This window comes from Bubalus kerabau, chromosome 19 (assembly GCF_029407905.1).
Source record: "Bubalus kerabau isolate K-KA32 ecotype Philippines breed swamp buffalo chromosome 19, PCC_UOA_SB_1v2, whole genome shotgun sequence".
In the NCBI taxonomy this organism is placed as follows: Eukaryota; Metazoa; Chordata; class Mammalia; order Artiodactyla; family Bovidae; genus Bubalus; species Bubalus kerabau.
In genome coordinates, this window is record NC_073642.1 from 65,339,508 (window position 1) to 65,362,598 (window position 23,091).

Here is a 23,091-nt window from a genome sequence, read left to right on the forward strand (position 1 = left end):
GCAAGCAAGCAAGAGTGAACAAGGTCGCTTCCTAGAGTGTGTAAGTCCTCTGAAGTAAATGAACCAGTGACTGAGATGACATGGAATGAGTTGTCCAGGGATCGCTTAGCATCGCTCCAGGTCAAGTACCATTTCCTCCAGGAAGTTCTGCCTGGTTGCTCAACTGAAACAGCATAGCTGAGTAATGTGGTTAGGAGCCAAGGACTTCCCTGTGCCTTATTTCCAATTTTAGTCTTCTGTCTAACACTTAGAGTATGTATAATACTTTATAATAAGGAGACGCAGGCTCGGAGAGATCAACAGTTGCCCAGTATTTCCGAGCTGGAAAGAGGCAGAACTGAATGTCCGACTGCAGTCTCTGCCCTGCCTACCACACCTCCTGTCCATCAGGACCACATGGTCATAGCTGATCCAGCACTCACCGTAGCCTATGGACTCTGAGGTTTTCCATGTGAGCCTCCATGCTCCCGAGGGGTGGGACTGTTGCCTGAGCACCAGAGCAGTGCCTGGAGCATCCCAGGAGCTTTTCCCAAGTTCACTGACTCCATCACCAGCTTCAGCAGTGACAGCCCCTGGCCATGTATGTGGATGCCATGGATTTCCCCTTACCAGTTCCCAGAATTCTACTATAGTGAACGGTCAAGCTGGATATGTGTGGAGAGAAAATAGGGGAAAGGAAGGTTCTTTCATGTTTAAAAAAAAATTGTTTTAGATGTAGCCATCTTGATTCACAGACATGAAGACTTGAGTCTTACATCTCAACTTTGGGCTTCCCTGGTGGCTCAGACGGTAAAGACTCTGCCTGCAATGCAGGAGATCTGGGTTTGATCCCTGGGTCAGGAAGATTCCCCCCAGAGGAAGAAACGGCAACCCATTCCAGTATTCTTGCCTGGAAAATCCCATGGACAGAGGAGCCTGGCAGGCTACAGTCCATGGGGTCGCAAAGAATCAGACAACGACTGAGCAACTGACACTTTACCCTAAGCAAGTGTAGATCCCTATCTACAGCAGCAGAAAAGCCTTAGTGCACAAGTGTACATATAGCAATTGGCTTATCCTGAGTGTTCATTCTTGTGAGGGGTGACCATTTGCATCTGGAAACTTTGTAGCATTTTAAATATGTTTCCATGGACTGATTTTGAACAGGAAAGGGATACAGTTAAATTCTGTGGATGGAGACTTCCCTGGTGGTCCAGTGTTTGGGAATCCATCTTGCAGTGCAGGGAACCTGGGTTCCATCCTGGGTTGGGGAACTAAGATCCCACATACTACAGAGCAGCTATGCCCACACACCACAGCTACTGAGCCAGCGTGTTCCAGAGCCTGTATGCCACAACTAGAGAGTCTGTCCGCCACAACAACAACAAAAAGGATCCAGCATCTTGCAAAGAAGACCCCATGTGCCATGGCTAAGAGCCTGCACAGCCTAATACATAAATACATTAATAAATAAGTACTAAAAACAAAGTTCTGTGGACGACCTGTCAAGGAGGGGCTCGCATTCCAGTCCCGACCACTCCCTCCATCAGGGGACTACCATCCCGAGCATCGTTACTTTGAGCCACCTGCCACAGCCCTCCGAGGCTGGTTCATTTCCCACCATGAATGGCGCTCTGCTTTGCTCACTGACAGTGTCACTATGTAAGACGGTGGTGGTGTCTGATTTTAGTATTACCCTGCTTCTTGGTTAATGTCTTAGGGCAAAGCTCACATGATACTCTGAACATTTCAGATGTGATTCCATTTTAGAGGAAGAAAGCTGAAGTCTCGTCAAAGCCAAAGAGAGAAAATGAGTCAGGAACGGAGTGCGTTTAGAGCTTTGTTGTGACCAGGAATGTTCTACAAACAAAGACTTTTGTATTGATGGGGGACAGAACCCGATTGTGGGTCAGAACAGCGAAGAAGACTATTCAAGGTGGTTCCAGATACGGATTTCAGCGAGCTAGAGTGTCAGTAAATTCATCCATTTATTTTCTCATTCATTCAGAGCCAGGCATTGTGCACACACTAGGTGCAGAATAAACACCACGGTGATGAAGGCGGTCACAGTCCACAGAGAGCCATTTAGCAGCTGGCATATCCCTGGCAGAGCAGCCGTACCTGGTAGGTCCTAGCACTGTGTCAATATCCTTGTAGCGCATGTGGACCTAGAAGGCATGGGTGCTGCAAACACTCTGTTATGGGCCGAATCATGTCTACTCCCAGATTCATATGTTGAAGCCCTTACCGCCTAGAACCTCAGAATGTGATCTTATTTGGAGAGAGAGTCTTGATACAGTTAATGAGGTTAAGATGAGGGTGTGTGTGTGTATGCTCAATCGCATCTTTGCAGTCCCATAGACTGTAGCCCACCAAGCTCCTCTGTCCGTGGGATTTCCCCAGCAAGAATACTGGAGCAGGTTGCCATTTCCTTCTCCAGGGGGTCTTCCCCTCCCAGGGATCAGACCCGTGTCTCTTGTGTCTCCTGCAGTGGCAGGAGGGCTCTTGACACCAGTGCCAGTTGGGAAGCCCTAAAAGTCACTAGGGTGGACCCTGATGCAACCTGCCTGGTGTCCGTGTAAGAGGAGATGAGGACACAGATGTTCATGGGGGGACACACAGAGAAGACAGTCGTCTGCAAGCTGGAGAGTGAGGCCTCAGGAGAACCCGGCCCTGCGACGCCTTTGTCTTGGGCTTCTGGCCTCCAGCATTGTAAGGGAGTAGGTTTCGTTATGTAAGTCCCCTTCACCTCTCCCCTCTCCCCACTGGTAGCCTCTGGTTTGTTCCCTGCGTCTTTGAGTCTCCTTCTCTTTTGTTTGATTCACTAGTTTGTTGTATTTTTTTTTGGATCCCGCAGATAAGTGATAACATGCAGTGTTTCTCTTTCTCTGTCTGACATATTTCACTTAGCGTAACGCCCTCCAAGCCCATCCGTGTTGGCTGCAAATGGCAGAGCTTGGTTCTTTTTATGGCTGAGTGGTGTTCCACTGCGTATGTGTGTTAACCACATCGTCCTTAACCAGCCACGTGCTGATGGGCACTTAGGTCGCTTCCACTTCCCGGCAGTTAGATCGTGCCGCTCCGAACATGGGGGTGCCTGTATCTTTTCAAATCAGTGTTTTCGTGTTTTCCAGATACATTTTCAGGAGTGGAATTGCAGGGTCATAGGGTAGTTCTGTCTTCCGTGTTTTGAGGACCCTCCGTACTGTTTTCCATAGTAGCTGCACCAATTTACATTCCCGCCAACCGTGCACAAAGGTTCCTTTTTCTTCGCACCCTTGGTTTTCTTTATTTTAAAATACCAGGTGCGTGTGTGTGCACCCTTGTTTGGAACACTCCCTTAGCTGTTCTTATACAGACTTACACAGCGCTTTCTGGGCTGCCCTTTTTTCTGTTTGGCTCCTTCACGCCTTTAAAACTCAGCGACCACTGTCACCTCTGGGGTGGTCTGAGGGCCCCGTCACGCTTTTTCTCTCGCGCTGCACGTCACCCGTGCTCCTGTCCAGCCTGCAGCCTCCGCTGCCGGGTGAGCAGGTGAACTAAAGGATGGACGGGTCACTGCCAGTCATTCAAAATGGGTGAAGTTCGGGGGGTACATTTTTTATTGTGGTAAAATACATATAACAAAATTTGAGATTTTAACCGTTTGTAAGTCTACAAATTCAGTGACATTAATTAGAGTCACATCGTTGTGTGACCGTCACCAGCATCTATTTCCAAAATGTTTTCATCACACCAGACAGAACAGTCCCCTTTAGCCAATAACTCCCCATTCTCCCCAACCCCAGCCCCATGTCCTGGTGGTCTCTAATCTGCTTTCTGCCTCTGTGAACTTGCTTATTCTAGACATTCTGTCCTCTTCTGTCTAGGGGATTATTCAGGGACGAATACTGGAATGGGTTGCCATTTCCTCCTCCAGAGGATCTTCCCAACCCAAGGATCAAGCCCGAGTCTCCTGCATTGCGGGTGCCTTCTTTACCGTCTGAGCCACCAGGGAAGCCCTTCATATAAGTGGGATCATACAATGTTTGGCTTTTTATAACTGCTGGTTTCACTTGGCTTAGCGTTTTCAAGTCCCGTCCATGTTGTAGCATGTATCACAACTTCGTTTCTTTTTTACCTGAGTAGTATTCCATTCGTGGAAAGAGCTCGTTTTCTTTATGCATTCCCCGTCTCCTAACTTTCGGCTGCTGTGACTCAGGCTACTATGGCGTGAGTGCTCAGATGCCCTTTGGACGCCCGTCCTCAGATGTCTGTGGTGTGTACCCTGGAGATTGAGGAGAAGGGGGTGACAGAGGAAGAGATGGTTGCATGGCATCACCGATTCAGTGGACGTGAGTCAGAGCAAACTCTGGGAGATGGTGAAGAACAGGGGAGCGCTGCAGCCTCTGGGGTCACAAAGAGTCAGACATGACTTAGCGCCTGAACAGCAACCACCACCTTAGGGGTGGAATGGTAATTGATAATTCTGTGTTCACCTTCTTGAGAAACGGCCACACTGTGTTCCACAGAGGCTGTGCCGTTTTATTAATACTTTCCTACAAGCCGTGCACAAGGTTCAGTTCCTCCACGTCCTCGCCAGCACTTGTCATTTTCAATTTTGTTGATTTTACCCCTCCTGGTGTATGAGATGAAGGGCTGGCTCATTGTGGTTTTGATTTACAGTTCCCTAATGACTAATGATGTCGAACATTTTTTCATGTGCTTAGTGGCCATCTGTATATTTTCTTTGGAGAAATGTCTACTCAAGTCCTTTGACCATTTTCATCATTCTGTTATTGCACAAAATGGTTGAAACTTTAAAAAAAATGTGCTCCTTAAAAGGATGACCCCTCCTAATACTCAGCTTTCTAGGAATGTTATTCTCCAGGGGTTCTGGACTGACAAGGTCATTTCAGTCATCTCCTCCCCCTCCCACTCTCTTGGCTCACCACCCCCTCATCTTTTCTAGAGTTCATCTTTCAGATTAAACGTCACACGGTACTTGAATAAAGAATCAGGCTGCAGAATTTCACTTTGGGAAGCTGCCACGACTCAAATGCACCAATATCCTTTTCAAATATGTTAAAAAGATTAGAGAGCTAGATTGTCCATTGTGTTATTCGGATGCCCTTTGACGGTGACAGTGTGATAGATTTGTACTCCAGGCAGCATTTGCCAGTGCGTTTTGGTGGGGGCTGGAAGCAGGGTTTTGAATGTGCAGAGGTGAAATGTCTTTGTGGATAGATCTGAGTGTTTTCACTGAATGGTTCTGTTGGTTGTTTAATCTGTCTCACTCTCTGAACTCTCAGTGGAAAGAGAACCAGGTCGGGGGGAGACTGCACTCAGGGACAGGTACCATGGAAGTTCGTCTTCAGGGTCTTGGACCTGAGCCCTGGGCTCCGAGGCACCGTTTGCTTCGGGCAACCAGCAGCTGTGAGCCAGAGAATTTGTCTCTTTTATGGAATTTGGAATGAGGAACTTCAGGAGAATTTTAAAAGCTATTCTGAGTTAAATTGGGGGATGGGAGATGGGGGAAAGGTCATTTTGCTGTGACTGCTGAATATATAGCACTGAACTTAATCAAAACAATTTTTCTTTTTTTTAAGTCCATTAAGAAAAAGTCTGTTATAAGCTTTAGGTCCATAAACAGTTCAATTTATCCTTTTCGTTTCTTTATCCAAGCCAAATATTTTCTAATCTTTTGTATTTTGCCTCATTCCACAAAGGATTTTTGGTACCTTGTAACACTGGATTTTCTGGAATCATTAAAATGTACATACTTTTTTTTTTTCTTTCTTGTTTTCCCTGCTACTGCTTTTCTCCCCTTTAAAAAAAAAAAAAAAAAAAGCTTTCTGGAAGTATCATTGACATACAGTAATCTGAACATACTTAAATGAGCAATTTGATAAGTTTTGACATATGCGTGTATCCAGGAAACCATAACCATAATGAAGATGACCATCAAGCCCTGGAGTTTCTTTGTGCCCCTCCATCATCGTTCTGCCTCGTCCACCTCTTCAACCACTGATATTCTGTCCTTATAGATTGGTTTGTATCTTGTGTGATTTTATATAAATGGAATTGTACAGCATGTACTCTATTTTCTGGCTTCTTTTACTCAGCATAATTGTTTTGACATTCCTCCGTGTTGTTGCTTGTTCGTTGTTAGTATACTTTTATTCCCGACTAGTATATCCATTGTATGGACATACCGCAGTTTGTTTACGTATTCATTTGTTGATGGACGTTTGGGCTGTTTCCAGCCTTTGTATGCGCCCATGTTTTTGTTTTCTCTTGGGTGAATACCTGAGAGTGGATGGTTGGATCAAGGAGCAGAAGTGAGTTTTGCCTTCAGTCTTTCCCATCTTCAGGGTCTTTCCCAGTGAGTCAACTCTTTGCATCAGGTGGCCAGAGTATTGGAGCTTCAACCTCAGCCACAGTCCTTCCAGTCCCTTCCAGGGTTGGTTTCCTTTAGGATTGACTGGTTTCATCTCCTCAGGGACTTGAGCTACGTAGATATTAGGACACTTGAAGTTTCCTCACGACCCTTCCGATGCTTCATTCTTGCTCATCTTTTCTCTATCTCTTCCTCCCTCTTTTGCCCTTCCGATGCTTCATTCTCACTCATCTTTTCTCCATCTCTTCCTCCCTCTTTTGAGTCTGTTTTTTCCTCTGAATTCCATCTTGGGTAGTTTCTGTTGCTGTTTCTTCACGTTCACTCATCCTTTCAGTTACTCTCATCTAGTGTGTTATGGTTTTCATCTCTAGAAGTTTTCCTTATTTTATATATTAATATATGTCTTCCATGCATCTTCCTAACACATTCATTTCTTTCTTGTAGCTCCTGGAACGTAGGCAATGCAGTTACGATAGCTTTAATTTCCTTGCCTCGTAATTCTATCTTTTCTGGGTTAGTTCTGTCAGTTGGTTCTTTTCCTTCTTATGGGTCATATTTTCCTGCTTCTTTGAATGCCTTGTGGTTTTTTATTTGATGCCAGACATGAATTTTACCTTGTTGAGAGATGGATATTTTATATTCCCATAAATTTTTTGAGCTTTGTTCTGGGATGTGGTTAAGTTACTTGGAAACAGTTTGATTCTTTCAAGTCTTGCCCTTCAGCTTCATTAGGGGAAAGCAGAGTAGCATTTAGTCTAGCTTAAAATCCTCTGTGTTCTCTACGCAGTACCCTGTGGATTTTGTGGTTTTCCACCCTAGCTCAGCCTGACAGGAACTGTTAGCGGCCCTGTGTGAGCTCTGGAGTGGCTGTCTTTATTCTTATTGGGTGGCTCCTGCCCAACACCCGGGTAATCTCCTCACATATTAGTGCTGACGTCTTCTCAGCCAAAGACTTGCAGGCATTCTCTGCACATCCCTGGAGTGTCCTCTCTTTGCGGGTCTCTCCACTTTGGTATTCTGCCCTCTGAACTCTCATCATCTTGGCTTTTCTGGACTTCCAGCACTGTCTCCCCCACCACAGGAGACCCCCCAGGCTCCACCTGGGCCCCCCTGGCATCGCTTCCTGGGAACTCCTCTGGCTGGGCCCTGGGGCAGTCACGGGGCTCACCTCTTTGCTTGTCCTCTCTGGGCAGTCACTGGCCCTCACTGTCTGATGTTGTGTCTTGACAAACCACAGTGGAATAGATCGCGTCTGTTCTTTTTAGCTGTTTTAGGTGGGATGGCAAATCCGGTCCCTGTTGCTCCATCTTGGCTTGAAGCAGAAGTTGATGACACCTTGAAAAAAAAAAAGTAGTTACACAATGTCAATAAAAAGGGGGAAAGAAAAAATTTTACAGTAATGGTAATTACAGAAAAGAATGTGGTTGGGAGAGGTTAGAGTTCAAACATCCTTTTAGAGTCTAAGCTTAGAGTGTGGTAGCTCCACTTTTTTGATAGGAACCTAAAAGATAATCTGTACAGTGAGAACCTGGGTATTTTCCCTTGTAAGGTCATCCATGAACCAGTCATGTCTGGCTTATCCTGAAGACAGAGCACTGGTTTCCAGTATGTTTTAGAGAGTTGTGTCTTGAAGAACCAGTGGTCTGGCTTTAGCCCCAGCGGTGTATTTCAGGCCATTTAAATTGTGCTTTTCTGACCTTCATCTCAATTAATAAAAGCATATGCTTTCGTGCAGGGGAATATTATCTAAAACTAATCAAAACAGTTCACTTTAGAAGACAGTCAGTGTTATGGGTAATGTAACTGTAGAGAACTTCAAATCAAAACATTTTTATACTAATGGAAATTAATAGAAAAAATAACGAGAATAGCTTTCATTTTATTTCTTTTACTGAAAGGTTTTAAATCCATTGTATCAAATAAAGACTTGTTAAAGCTACCTTTTTAGATATTTTCTGTTAAGTCCATTTAGGAAGTGAGGACCTCGTGTGGAGTGGTGTACAACAGATAACGATGAGTGCATGCTGCGCTCGCCTCCACGTGAAATAGCAATGTAGGCTCTGCTTTTAGATCTCTATCAAGTCCCACTCTTGTGCTTGTTATTCTGTCTGCTCTCCCCTTCCCCACCTCCAAAATTTTAATCTTGCCTTTTATGGTAAGGATTTGGGGATCCTGCATGACTTGCTAGGAGCTTTGTTACAAAGCTTTCCTCTTTTTTCTTCTCCCTCCTCTTGGCTTCTCTCTCCTCCCCTCCTCTCCTCTCCCACGCCCCCTCCCCTCCCCTCCCCTCCCCTCTCTTCCCCCTCCTCCCCTCTTTTCTCCCTCCTCCCCTCTCTTCCCCCTCCTCCCCTCTCTTCCCCCTCCTCCCCTCTCTTCCCCCTCCTCCCCTCTCTTCCCCCTCCTCCCCTTGCCCCACTGCCTCATCCCAGCTGTCCCAAAGACTGGACATGCCATTCCTGCCTTAGTGTGGTGCTTCTTAACTTCAGAGCAAAGCTCAAGTTTTAGGGCCGATCACTTCACACATTGTTGGGAGCATCTCTTGTTTGTTTTAAAACTGTACAGTGGGGATGTCTCTTACCAGAAACCTCACTTTTCCCCATGTGATAAGAATTCCTTTATGACCACACTAGAGTCAAAGATCTTAGAATTACTATATTAATTTCTTGATTTTAATGTCATTGCTTGCTTATGCTCTTGGGGGCACTGAGGTTTAGTAATCCTGGTCCATAGTCCTGGTTTAGTAATCCTGGTCCATAGTCCTGGGAGACTTCAAGATGTTTGCTCAAAGGATGTCTTGTAAATACTTTTCCTCCCTTGCAGAATTCACCCCCTGCAGGTTTGTGTTGCTTTTATATGAACTGTGCTCATTAAAGTCATGTTCTCTGAAGTGAAGATCAGGCTTGATATGTACTAGGCTGTCAAAGATATTAAATCTGGAAAATTCAGGGTTAAAAAAAATGTAAAATGGATGGAAAAGGTATTAACCATTTTACAAGACAGAATTTCTTCTGCAAAGTTAAGGGTATGTGTGCATGCAGGTGTGTGTCTACACGTGTGTGTGTGTGTGTGTGTGTATGTAGAAGTGTGTATAGTATTAGAAATGAACATTAAAGTGTTAAGTGTTAAATAAGCATTCTAAGGATTTCAAGAAATCTCAGGGCTCTGTGGGAAGTCTTTGCTGGCTTGGTAACTATCGTTAGGCAAAATGAAATTAGAGCATATTTCAAGATAAAGTAATCAACACATTTCCTAAATGCACAACCAGAGAATTTCAAGGCTGGGCTTTCCATAAGCGACTGTTCTTATTCTTTCTCTTCTGTCTCATCTGTCATGCACTAACTGAAACCCAGCAGCTCGCCCGGAGCCCTGCTCTGCGCTCCACCTGTGTTCTGCTCCAGGCTTGTCTAGTCCCTGTATCACATCTCCAGCCGGCTTTTTGCCCAGTGCGTGATGGAGGTGGGGTGGGGACGATTTAATTGCTCTCTGGTCTGTGTCCGTTTTTCTGGGATAGATATTTGTTGACCAGTCTCTGTTCTGCTAGGTAGGGAGCCCTAAGGTTAGGAAGGTCACAGTGTCTGGCCCAGAAGATGCTTAGTAACATCTTGTTGCATTTAATGGGAGGTTTGTTAGCTTTAAGCTCTGTGTCATCTAAATGCAGATGAGGCGCATCTTGCTTCTTGGGGTGATCTTATGTGTTTTTTCAGGTGTTCAGCACCACTGTTTCACAACCCAAGACTCATAAAAGATCTTGATACAATTTCCTTCCAGATTCAAGAGACTGCTGAAGCTCCTTTAATCAGTCACAATGGCAGCGACTGATTTATATATATCGTATTTTATATCAGTCAGGGGCTATAGAATTCTTTTACAATCAAGTATACAAACATGAGCTCAACGTCATTTGAAACAGGTTTACTAATGGGATAGGGTCAGCTCTTGTCATTTTCTATGATGTGATGAATTTCAGAGCCAGAGCTCAAGTGGCAGGTCCAGCCCTGGGATGAGCAAGACTCAGTTCCTGACCTACCCAGATGATCAAAGGAGAAGCCAGAGTCTTAGAAGTGAAATAAAGCTGGAACCCTTCAGCCAGGGGTGGTGTCCAGGGCCGCAGATCTGACAGAAGGGCTGAAATCCAGACCTGAGAGTGACGGAGCACATGCTGCGTGTCCGCGCTGCCTGTTCCCGTATTTCTTTTGCTAGTGAATGCCGTTGTGATATAACTTTTCTGCAAACAGTGCATGATACAGAAAGCCAGCTTTTACGTGAGATGTCTACCTGCAGATTATTGAGACGTCGTTAGTCTTTATTGCTTTTATGATTGGTTCCTAAAATACTAGAACCCTGTAAGACTTTTTCTAAATAGCATTTGTCTAATATTTTGGAAAGGTAAAATGATGCAAAAATTATACGTTTATTTTATGCTTAGTACCACACACGTCCTACTGGAATGAGTATTTGTCATTTGGAGGGACTCCAGAGTCCCGTGTAAAGGCTCGCCCTTGCCTTGCTGCGTTCACTGCATGACTTAGATGATGTGGGTGAGAAGCCTAACTTCTTCAATCTCATCTCTGAAACAGGCATGACACCCAGATGGAGCCAGTTGTATGAGGACTTCCCTGGTAGTCCAGTGGTTAAGACTCGAGTCTTCTAATGCAGGGGACATGGGTTTGATCCCTGGTATGGGCACTAAGATTCCACACGCAGCAGAGCCTGGCCAAAAAAAAAAAAAGGAAAAGAAGAAGTCGTATGGGCTGGAGATAATGCACCATAAGACCCAGGGTTTGGCACATGGTGGGTGGGAAGTGAAGGTAGCTATTACTGTTTGGTGCTATCCTTAATGTTTTAAATAATTAAGGAAAAGAGAGGCCACTTCAAAATAAAGGGGACAGATTCTCAGTTAACCTTTTAAATTGAATAGCCCCACGTTGACCTCCTGGAACATCATTCAGATAACAGCAGCACCTTCATATCACCAGGAGATTTAGAGTCAAGAGTCTGTTTTTATCTCTAGGTAATGAGATAATTATATGAATGAAGAAAAAAGCGTACTTTCCTTGCCTTTTTAATAAAATAAAACAGATAAGTTACCTGAAGATCTTTTTGTGCCACTTTTTACTGTAAACGGTAATTAGGCTCGAAAGTCATAGCCACAAACAGCAGCATGAAGACCAGGTAAGGGCACAGCTCAAGGTCACCTTTTCACCTACGGAACCAGGCTACAGGACCTACCAGGCCTACTGACATCACTTGAAACTCAGAAAGAAGCTGGCTTTTGGCTAGGGTCTCGTAAGAAGCAAGTCAAGATGGAGCCCTGGATGGAATGCTTGGTACGTGTTTTGGCCACTAGTCAGGTGCTGTCAAGGCTTCCCTGGTGGCTCAGAGGGTAAAGAACCTGCCTGCCAATGCAGAAGACATGAGAGATGCAGGTTTGATCCTTGGGTTGGGAAGATCCCATGGAGTAGGACATGGCAACCCACTCCAGTATTCTTGCCTGGAGAATCCCATGGGCAGAGGAGCCTGGCGGGCTACAGTCCACGGGGTTGCAAGAGTCGGACACGACTGAGTGACTAACACTTTCCCATGGCAGCACCGGCATGCATGCTAAGTCGCTTCACTGTGTCCGACTCTTTGCAATCCCATGGACAGTAGCCCGCCAGGCTCCTCTGTCCATGGGATTCTCCAGGCAAGAATACCAAGTGGGTTGCCATTTCCTTCTCCAGGGGATGTTCCTGACCCAGGGATCAAACCTGGGTCTCCTGCATTGCAGGCAGATTCTTTACCATCTGAGCCACCAGGGAAGCCCTACTGTCATGGCAGAGGACTGTTAGGAAACTGTTCTTCATCTTCAGCTTATGTCACATTTCCTCAACTTGATCAAGGTGCTGCAGAGCCAGAAATGGTACTTTTTACTTTAGTCTCAGCCTATCTCATGGGGTAAGCACTGCGCATACTTGCAGGATGTGTTCAATAACTTGTTAAAGTTGATTTCACTGTTTTCAGTGTTAGCTCTTTGCTGTGATAAACAATAGTAGCAGCAATGAACTATAGAAATCCTAGACTACCTACGGAATTTGGGATGGACCTATACACACTGCTGTATTTTAAATGGATAGCCATCAAGGACCTACTGTGTAGCACATGGAACTCTGCTCAGTGTTATGTGGCAGCCTGGATGGGAGGGGAGTTTGGGGGAGAATGGATGCGTGCATATGTATGACGGAGTCCCTTCGCTGTTTACCTGAAACTATCACAACATTGTTAATCGGCTATACCCTGATACAAAATAAAAAGTTAAAAACCATAAAGCAATACGAACAAGTAAGAAAATACTAAACTACCATTTGTGTTGAGCACCCATTGCCATCATCCTATTTGATGTTTCGTATACATTAACCTCTGACCTCACAAGAACTTCAGAAGAGAGGTTATGGTGTTATTCCTGGAGGGGTCAACTTGTTGGCCAAGCTCACACGGTTCATAAGTGCCAGACCCAGGAGCTGAGCCCTGCTGAGTTTGACTCCCAGGTCAGTGTCCTTTCAGAAGCCCCAGGACCCAGACAGTCCAGTGCAGGTAACCCTGATCATTATCTTTTCCAAGACCCAGTCTTCTGAACTGTGTTCAGACCTTGACAGAATGCCAGGAGGCTGGACTTGCAGCCCCAGGAAGGTCTGTGGCTGGCAGAGGACGCACAGTGTCTTCTAGAGCAGCTGGCCCGCTGAGACATCTGCCCTGAGGTCCTCGCCCCACTGTGGGGCCGGTCCTGCCTCACGTTAAATCCTGTCCACCCCCTCGCGCACAGTATCATCGCCATCTGAGGGATCGTTACTGATACTGAGATAAAGGGATAGCCTGCCCGCCCTGTGTAAATAGATCTCCGGGTCTTCCTGAGGAAATGAGCAGGGCCACAGCCAGTTCTAGTTAAAAACTCAAGAGGTGATAATACGGAGAATATCATCTTTTCCCAAGCTTCCCCTAACACACCCCAAAGTGCAGTGATGCTTGAAAGAATGCGAAAACTTTGAAAACCAATCAAGCTGCCCTCTTGTTAACACCATCTTAATGACCTCTGTAGGCGAACTTTAGAGGCCTTAGAATGAAAATTACTTAAATAAATAACCTGTGAAGGTTTCATGTGGGCTGGATTCCCAATCTCATGAGGTTTTCTTTGATAGAATTCAGATGCACTCGCCCATCCTGTGCTGTGCCATGCGCAGAGGTTGGAAATGGTTTGTGTTGGTTAAACCGAGCTTGGGGTTTTGTTGCTCATTATGCTAATCAGCTTGGCCCCAGCTGAATTGGCATGGTAAGTCGTTCTAACAACACTGGCCTTTTCTGTGCACAAGGTTAAGAACTCCAGGCAGCTGCCACTGCTGCCAGAAGCCTGAGTCTGATCTCAAGGGTCACTGCCCTCAGGAGCAGAAGACATTCCACAGCGGCGAAAGCAGCGGTGCCGGCAGGATCTGAGGGTTATGTGGCCTGGGGAGAACTTCAGCCAGTCTCACAAATGGAGGGCCTCTTCAGCAGATCAGATGTTTAAGCTTTTAATCACTTGTGTTTGAAGGCGGATATGGAGGTTCTTGGGCTTCCCTGGTGGCTCAGATGGTAAAGAATCCACCTGCAGTGCAGGAGACCGGAGTTTGATCCCCAAGTTGGGAAGATCACCCGGAGACGGGAACATGTACCCACTCCAGTATTCTGGCCTGAAGAATCCCATGGACAGAGGAGCCTGGCGGGCTGAAGTCCATAGGGTCACACAGAGTTGGACACGACTGAAGTGACTTGGCACACATGCATGCACAAACAGGCCACTGGAATGCTGTTTTGCATCATAAATGTTGATAATATAGAGCAGCAGATAGCTGCCTGTCTTACATGCTGGATTATGTGATGTTGATTATAAGACATGAGGTTGAATGACAGAGGCTGACTGAGTCCCGTCCAGGACTTGCTGGCCAGCATGTTCTGTGTGTTCAGGCCCTGCCGATGGATGTGGCACCCTGCTCAAAGCTGCTGTCCACTCGGACAACTCAACAAATATGATTCTATAAGCAGATTGGGGGCTTCCCTGATAGCTCAGTTGGTAAAGAATCTGCCTGCAATGCAGGAGGCCCAGTTCGATTCCTGGGTCATGAAGATCCCCTGGAGAAGGGATAGGCTACCCACTTCAGTATTCTTGGGCTTCCCTTGTGGCTCAACTGGTTAAGAATCCATCTGCAATGCGAGAGACCTGGGTTCAATCCCTGGGTTGGGAAGATCCCCTGGACAAGGGAAAGGCTACCCACTCCAGTATTCTGGCCTGGAGAATTCATTCCATGGACTGTATAGTCCATGGGATTGCAAAAGAGTTGGACACAACTGAGCGAATTTCACTTTCACTTTCCATAAGCAGATCATTTTATGGGTCAGAAAACACGTTATTAATCAAACGATATTGTCTAATGAGTTTTTCAGTGGTATTTTATATCATGATATTCAGTCAGAAATGAAGAGACAGAGTTTGGGGACCTGCCCACCTCTAGCTTTTTTCATTTGGGGATTTCCCCACTCTCTCTAGTGTTCACAGTTTTCAGACTTCGTTTTTTTATTTTTTAGGGACAAAAAGACTGCAGGTTTTTCCACATGTGTCCTCACCCACCTGTGAGTTTACTGCTTAGCCCAGGGCTAAAAATCATGAAAAAGGGAGTTTGGGTTTTTTTTATAGTTCCCCATCTTCCCTCCACCAAGCGAGTGCAAACTCCCACTGGAGTCTGTATGCTTGTGTCCACGCTCCAGTACTTCTTCTGTTGTTTGTATGATTTGCAGGCTTAACGATGCCTTTCTGCAGGGTATCCAAGAGAAGTTATCATACCCAGAAGCAGAAGAGATTCATGATGCTTACATGTTAGTTAGGAGACATAAACAGTAAGCAAACAAGCAAGGTGATTATAGTTCATGGTGATGCTATGAAAGAAAGAAATAAGATGGATGTGACTTCCTTGGTGGTCCAGTGATGCAGACTGCACACTTCCGCTGCAAGTTTGATCCCTGATCGGGGAACTACCATCTGCAAACTGCATGCATGTGTGCTAAGTCATTTCATTCGAATCCCATTCTTTGTGACCCCATGGACTGAAGCTCACCAGGCTCCTCTGTACATAAAGTGAAAGTCGATCAGTCGTGTCTGACTCTTTGCAGCCCCCATGGACTATGCTGCTGCTAAGTTGTTTCAGTCGTGTCTGACTCTGTGCAACCCCATAGACGGCAGCCCACCTGGCTCCCCCGTCCCTGGGATTCTCCAGGCAAGAACACTGGAGTGGGTTGCCATTTCCTTCTCCAATGCGTGAAAGTGAAGTCGCTCAGCCATGTCTGACTCTTAGCGACCCCATGGACTGCAGCTTACCAGGCTCCTCCATCCATATGATTTTCCAGGCAAGAGTACTGGAGTGGGGTGCCATTGCCTTCTCCGTCCATGAAATTCCCCAGGCCAGAATACTGTAGTGGGTAGTCTTTCCCTTCTCCAGGGGATCTTCCCAACCCAGGGATCAAACCCAGGTCTTGGATTCTTTACCAGCTGAGTCACCAGGGCATGGCATGTCCAGAAAAAAAAGAAAAGAAACAAGGTGAATGTGATTGAAAAGAACAACTTTAGGAAAGGTTATTAGCCAGATTCTCTGAAAAACTCATTTGAATTGAGATGGAAAGAACAGAACTTGGTCATGGAAATGCTTCAGGCAAAGGCATCAGCAGATACAAATCCTTAAAGAGAGAAAGGATAGTTTGACAGGAACTCACAAAGAGAAGGGAAGAAGGATGTAAGATGAGTTGGAGAGGCCAAGAGGACCCTGGAGGGCCCTGATGAACCTTGCTAAGAAATTATGAGTTAGTGATTCTAGACAGAACTATGATGAGTTGTCAAGGCTGTATATTGTCACCCTGCTTATTTAATTTATATGCAGAGCATATCATGCAAAATGCTGGGCTGAATGAAGCACAAGCTGGAATTAAGATAAGTGGGAGAAATATCAGTAACCTCCGATATGCAGATGACACCACCCTTATGGCAGAAAGTGAAGAGCCTCTTGATGAAAGTGAAAGAGGAGAGTGAAAAAGCTGGCTTAAAACTCAACGAGGGAGGAGGGTTCAGGATGGGGAACACGTGTATACCTGTGGTGGATTCATTTTGATATTTGGCAAAACTAATACAGTTATGTAAAGTCTAAAAATAAAATAAAATTAAAAAAAAAAAACAAAAAAAAATCTCAACGATCAAAAAATTAAGATCATGGCATCCACTCCCATCACTTCATGGCAAATAGATGGGGAAACAGTGGAAACACTGACAGACTTTATTTTCTTGGCCTCCAAAATCACTGCAGATGGTGACTGCAGCCATGAAATTAAAAGTTGCTTGCTCCTTGGAAGAAAAGCTATGACCAATCTAGACAGCATGTTAAAAAGCAGAGATATTACTTTGCCGACAAATGTCCATCTGGTCAAAGCTATGGTTTTTCTAGTAGTTATGTATGGATGTGAGAGCTGGACCGTAAAGAAAGCTGAGCGCTGAAGAATTGATGCTTTTGAACTGTGGTGTTGGAGAAGACTCTTGAGAGTCCCTTGGAGTGCAAGGAGACCCAACCAGTCCATCGTGAAGGAAATCAGTCCTGAATATTCATTGGAAGGACTGATGCTGAAGCTGAAGCTCCAATACTTTGACCACCTGATGCGAAGAGCCGATCATTGGAAAAGACCCTGATGCTGGGAAAGGTTGAAGGCAGGAGGAGAAGGGGGCGACAGAGGATGAGATGGTTGGATGGCATCACCAACTCTGTAGACATGAGTTTGAGCAAGCTCCAGAAGTTGGTGATGGACAGGGAAGCCTGATGTGTTGCAGTCCATGAGGTCACAAAGAGTCAGACATGACTGAGCAACTGAACTGAACTGATTGCTTTGTCAGGTTTGTTGTTGTTTAGTTGCTAAGTTGTGTTGTCCGACTTTTTGTGACCCCATGGACTGCAGCCTGCCAAGCTCCTCTGTCCATGGCATTTCCCAGGCAAGAATACTGGAGTGAGTTTTCATTTCCCTCTCCAGGGGATCTTCCCAAACCAGGGTTCAAACCTGCATTTCCTGGCAGGCAGATTCTTTAGCACTGAGTCACCTGGGAAGCCTGTTTGTGGGATGAGCCGATCCTTTAAAGTCTTGACTGGTGGGAGGTCATCGCACGGACCTGTCAGTAGCATCGTTGGAACAAAAGCCAGAGACTGGGCAGCAGATTTCTACCGCCTGTGGGAAGTTGTACTAGACATATGCTAATATCCACTCTACTTCTAGGGTTCTCTAATATCACGCAAATAAAATGGCCCAGCTCTAGAAAAATATCATGGCAGTTAAAACCACAGTTTAAAAAAACGAAAAGCACAGATCTAGAGAATGAAAAGACAGTAGCAGAATGAAGCACTGTAGTTCCTTGTAATAAAAGATTTCACACAAGTTTGCTGTGGTCTCTGGTGGTGGTGGCTTAGTCGCTCAGTGGTGTCTGACTCTTTGTGACCCCACGAACTGTAGCCCACCAGGCTCCTCTGTCCATGGGATTTCCCAGGCAAGAATACTGGAGTGGGTTGCCATTTCCTCCTCCAGGGGATCTTCCTGACCCAGGGATTGAACCAGGTCTCCTTCACTCCGGTGGGTCTCCTGCACTGCAGGCAGTTTCTTTACCGACTGAGCCACCGGGGAAGCCACGGTCTCTAGTTTTTAACTATTATTGTGTGATGGCAACGTGCTGCTGTGTGTCTCTGGTCTGACTTCTCTGGGCAGCAGTTGAGACTCACTTGTTCCTTGTTTCCTCCGTCTAGATGACAGCGCTTCTGCTGCCAGCAGCATGGAGGTGACAGACCGCATCGCCTCCCTGGAGCAGCGAGTCCAGCTGCAGGAGGACGACATCCAGCTGCTCAAGTCGGCTCTGGCCGATGTGGTTCGGAGGCTGAGCGTCACCGAGGAGCAGCAGGCCGTGCTCAGCAGGAAAGGGCCTACCAAAGGTGGGCGCTGGAGATGCACGGGGGCGGCCGGCCGTGGGCTCGGCAGCGGTGCATTTGGTTTCTTCTCATTTTAAGTGTTCTTTTCTAAAAAGTCGAAGTACAGTTAATTTACAATGTTGTGTTGGTCCCAGGTGTAAAACAAAGTACTTCAGTTATACATGCGTGCGAGCTAAGTTGCTTCAGTTGTGCCTGACTCTCTGCGACCCCATGGACTGTAGCCTGCCAGGCTCCTCTGTCTATGGAATTTTCCAGGCACAGATATTGGAGCAGGTTGCTATTATTTCCCTCTCCAGGTGATCTTCCCAACCCAGGGATAGAACCTGGGTCTCCTGCCTTGGCAGGCAGATTCTTTACGGGTGCATCACCTGGGAAGCCTTTATAGGTTGTCACAAAATACTGAGTATAGTTCTCTGACTGTATGTACAGCAGGTCCTTGTTGGTTATCTATTTTATATACAGATGAGATGGTTAGATAGCATCACCAGCTCAACGGAAATGAATTTGAGCAAACTGCAGGAGATAGTGGAGGACAGAGGAGCCTGGTGTGCTGCAGTCCATGGGGTCACAAAGAGTTGGACACAACTTAGCGACTGAATGACAACAATAAGTTGTATATGTTAATCCCAACCGCCTAATTTATCCCTCTCCCTCCTTTCTCCTTTAGGAATCATAAGTTTGTTTTCTATGTCTATGCGTCTATTTCTGTTTTGTAAATAAGTTCATTTGTATTTGTTTTTGGATTCCACATACAAGTGATGGCCTGTGGCGTTTGTCTTTCTGCATCTGACTTACTTCACTTAGTATGATCATCCCTAGATTCATCCACGTTGCTGCAAGTGGCATGGTTTCATCCTTTTTTATGACTGAGTAATACTCCACTGTATATAACGTGCCGCATCTTCTTTATCCACTCCTCTGTTGATGAACATTTAGGTTGCTTCACTGTCTTGGCTATTGTACACAGTGCTGATCTGGACACTGGGGTGTGTGTATCTTTTTGAATTATGGTTTTCTCTGGACATACGCCCAGGAGTGAGATTGTAAGATCACATGGTCGTTCATGGCAGATTCTTGCTCCAGGAGATACGTTGCTCTCTTAATATTGACAGAGAACCCAAGCTTAGAACAACAGTGAAGCAATCGTAGGATTGTTGAAATCATCCCACAAAGCGTGACGGTATCTTTTGCCTGGACATTGGTGAGTTGTAGCCGACGTTGGTGAGTTGTAGCTGACGTTGGTGACATGTAGCCGACGTTGGTGAGTTGTAGCCGACGTTGGTGACATGTAGCTGATGTTGGTGAATTGTAGCCCAGGCGTGCACAGTTGTAGGTGATCAGTAAACGCCAGTTGAATCAAGGAAGAAATGTCCACAGTGGATCGGAAAACAGTTTGCTAAGACTCTGAGATAGAGAGAGCTTGTAAAACCAAAACCGAAACCACACACGATTCCTTGGCCCCTGTGGAGGCTGTGCCACCTGGATACTTTCAGTGACTCCTATCTCTCTCTCTCTGCCCTCAGTTTACAATGTCGTCCAGTTCAGCACAGCAAACACTTTTGATCAGGGGCTGAGAGAGGACAGGCCCCTCCCTGATATGTTTAGAACCTGAAGCTTATTACTAACTTCCCCTCCTTCTTTGCTCATAAGCTCCTAGTAAGGCAAAACCTCCTGTTTGTTTTTTTTTTAATCCCTTTTTCTTTTTTCTAGTAGAACATTGCCTATGACAGAATTCTATACCTATAAATAGTGGATTTCTGGCACATTTAAATCACCATTTCATTCCCCAGTGGTGCCTGGGAACAAAATAGAAAGCAATATTTGTGTGTTAAGTAACTCTGTAGTGACCCTCTTCTTACAGTTGTAGAAATAAAATGCCTTGTAAAAGCTTCTCTCCTGCTAGTTAGAACCCTGGCATGTGATTTCAGCCAATATGCATTACTCATCTTTGGCCAGAACCGCTTTTCCTCATGGCTAACTCTTGAAAACGAAATTCATCTTGGCTGTCAAATTCCTTTGGTTAAGCCGTTTTAAGTCTGCAGCATGTAAATGTCCCTTTAAAATTACCTTTCTTATTTTGTTGGGATTTAGCAAATCCTTTCACAGTTACCATCTTTTCCTTGGAGTCGGGAGAGGGTACTATGTTGATGTTGCATCTGTTCATTTCTTCTCCAGCCCGGATACATTTTCACATGTCTGTGGAAAGCAATCTCTTTCCCTGTCCTTCAGGGTAATTATCACCAGCTCCATGTGAGATACACATATTGGGAGATGCCTACATTGTGAATAATCCCTTTAAATAATCTTTTTCTCCTAAGTTACAAAGCGATTAGGGTATTTTAAATAGAAACCAGGTTATTCCAGGTATTCTTGACCTATGCAGCTTTCCAAAAATAAATCTGATGACTACTGTATCCTAAAGGGTACATTTGAAGTCGTTGCTTTATATACAACTTCAGGCTTCTAAAACTTCTATTTTTAGAAAAGGAGGGGGGGGAAATAAAGGGGCCTGCCCAGGAGTTTTCTTTTCTTGATTAAGAGTAAAGTTTGAGTTTTGGAAACTTCTAACTTTTTTTTTTTCATACTTAGATTGGATGTTTCTTTATAGCATTCTTTTCGAAAATGAAAATAAACCAAAGCATGATAAAGTCACACCAAGAAATAGAAAAAAGGTCATAAGAGAGCTGGTGAGTGGCATGGCCTGAATGCGGGGGGCTGTGATGTTCCTGCTTTCATATGCACTTAGAGGATGGTAGGAGAGGAGGGGAGAAGTAGAAGTGATCCCATCGGAAGCTCCGAGTTGCTGCTTCTCTTTCAGAGCTTGCCGTGTTGGCACACCGTGTACCCCCCTACCTGGAGCTGGCACTCCAGAGCTGTGGCTTAGTTGGGGGATACTTAGACAAGACAGCTTTGAGACAAACCTCCTTTGGGTCTTCGAAGGCCACATTATTACTATCACATGCTGTTCTTTGGGTTTGCCGCCCTCATACAGACTGGGCACATGGCGTTCAGATTTTTTTAATATTAAACGATTTCCTCTCCAGGGTGAGTTGCCAGAAGCTTAGGGCTCAGTGTCTTGAGCTTCTGGTGCAGTGTGGAGCTGTTTGCCCAGTGACAGGGATGACGGGGCCGCAGAGAAACGGGCCGCCTGGTCAGACTGGGAGCCTTGGTGTGGCTCATCAAAAGAAGGGCATGGTGAGAGCCGTGACCGTCCATCAGCCATTCAGTAATGTCAGCAGCATCCACTCACTGGCCTCAGTACTGCCAGGGAGACCGTGGATAAATACTCATCCTTTTCATGACAGTGTGTGTGTGTGTGTGTGTGTGCGCGCGCGCACATGCGCGCACACACGCTCAGTCATGTCTGAGTCTTTGGGACCCCATGGACTGTAGTAGCCCGCCAGTCTCCTCTGTCCATGGACTTTTCCAGGCAAGAATACTGGAGTGGGTTTCCATTTCCTCCTCCAGGAGATCTTCCCAACTCAGGGATCAAACCCGGGTCTCTTGCATCTCCTGCATCGGCAGGCAGATTCTTTACCACTGAGCCACCTGAGAAGCCCTTTTCACGACAGTACTTCACTTACTTGAAGAAAGTGTATCCTGACGTCTAAGCTTTAACTTACTTTATCTTCTTCATGTGACTTAATTCATACCCCAATGAGAACTGCAGTCTCGTGAAAGTAACTCACTCACAGATCAAGTTCAGGGCCTCCTGAGACAGAGAGAAGTTTGCAGCCAACCCTGGACAGATAGCTTACAGAGAGAGAGCTGCGTCTCAGGCTCTACTTTTCCTTGGTGACCTTCCCCTATCCCCAGGACTGGTGTTTTGTGCTAATTTAACATCTCTTCTTAACCCTAGGTCTCAGAATTGCTGTCCTCCTTTTCTTATGTCATTAAAATAAATAAATAAGACACAGGAAGCACTTGTTCCCGTCACGCATCTCAACTGTGGGGAACCTCAGCTTTGTTTGGGTGGGATTACCTTTCAGAGGGACTTCCTGATGGTCCAGTGGTTAAGAATCTGCCTTCCGATGCAAGGGATATGGGTTCAAATCCTGGTCAGGGAACTAATATCCCACATACCACAGAGCAACTAAGACTGCACCTCATTACTGAGCTGGCACTCCAGAGCCCACGCACCACAACTAGATATCCACACACTGTAGCCAGGATCCCACAGGACACGAGGAGCATCCTGAATGCCGCAGCTCAGACCCAATGCAGCCAAGTAAATAAATAAAACTTTCAGATAGGAAGATTTGTTGTTGTTGTGTATTTGCTAAGGTGTGTCTGACTCTTTGTGGCCCCATGGACGCCAGGCTTCCCTGTCCTTCACTATCTCCCAGAGCTTGTTCAAACTCATGTCCATCGAGTCGGTGATGCCATCCAACCATCTCATCCTCTGTCATCCCTTCTCCTCCTGCCTTCAATCTTTCCCAGCATCAGGGTCTTTTCCAAGGATCGGCTCTTTGCATCAGGTGACCAAAGTATTGGAGCTTCAGCTTCAACATCGGTCCTTCTGATGAATATTCAGGATTGATTTCCTTTAGGATTGATGGGTTTGATCTCCTTGCTGTCCAAGGGACTGGGAAGGTTTGGGATGTTTTAATTATGCTGAGCTTGGGTTATCATAAAGTGGAGAGAAGAGAATCAAATAGTTTCTGGAGGCCGATATTCTTAAAATTCTTGCTAATATGAAAGTTTTTTCAATATTGTGGTTGGACT

The 23,091-nt window shown here is 45.7% G+C and overlaps 1 protein-coding gene across 8 annotated transcripts in view; it reads left to right on the forward strand.

Moving 5' to 3' along the window:
• The window catches only part of EML1 (EMAP like 1), a 197,335-nt gene that overhangs the window by 92,746 nt on the left and 81,498 nt on the right, over positions 1-23,091 (forward strand). For all 8 annotated transcript variants that reach the window (XM_055556811.1, XM_055556810.1, XM_055556814.1 and 5 more), the window contains one exon: positions 18,187-18,369. In XM_055556811.1, the coding sequence (XP_055412786.1) occupies positions 18,187-18,369 (183 nt within the window). The remainder of the gene's footprint in view (positions 1-18,186; positions 18,370-23,091) is intronic.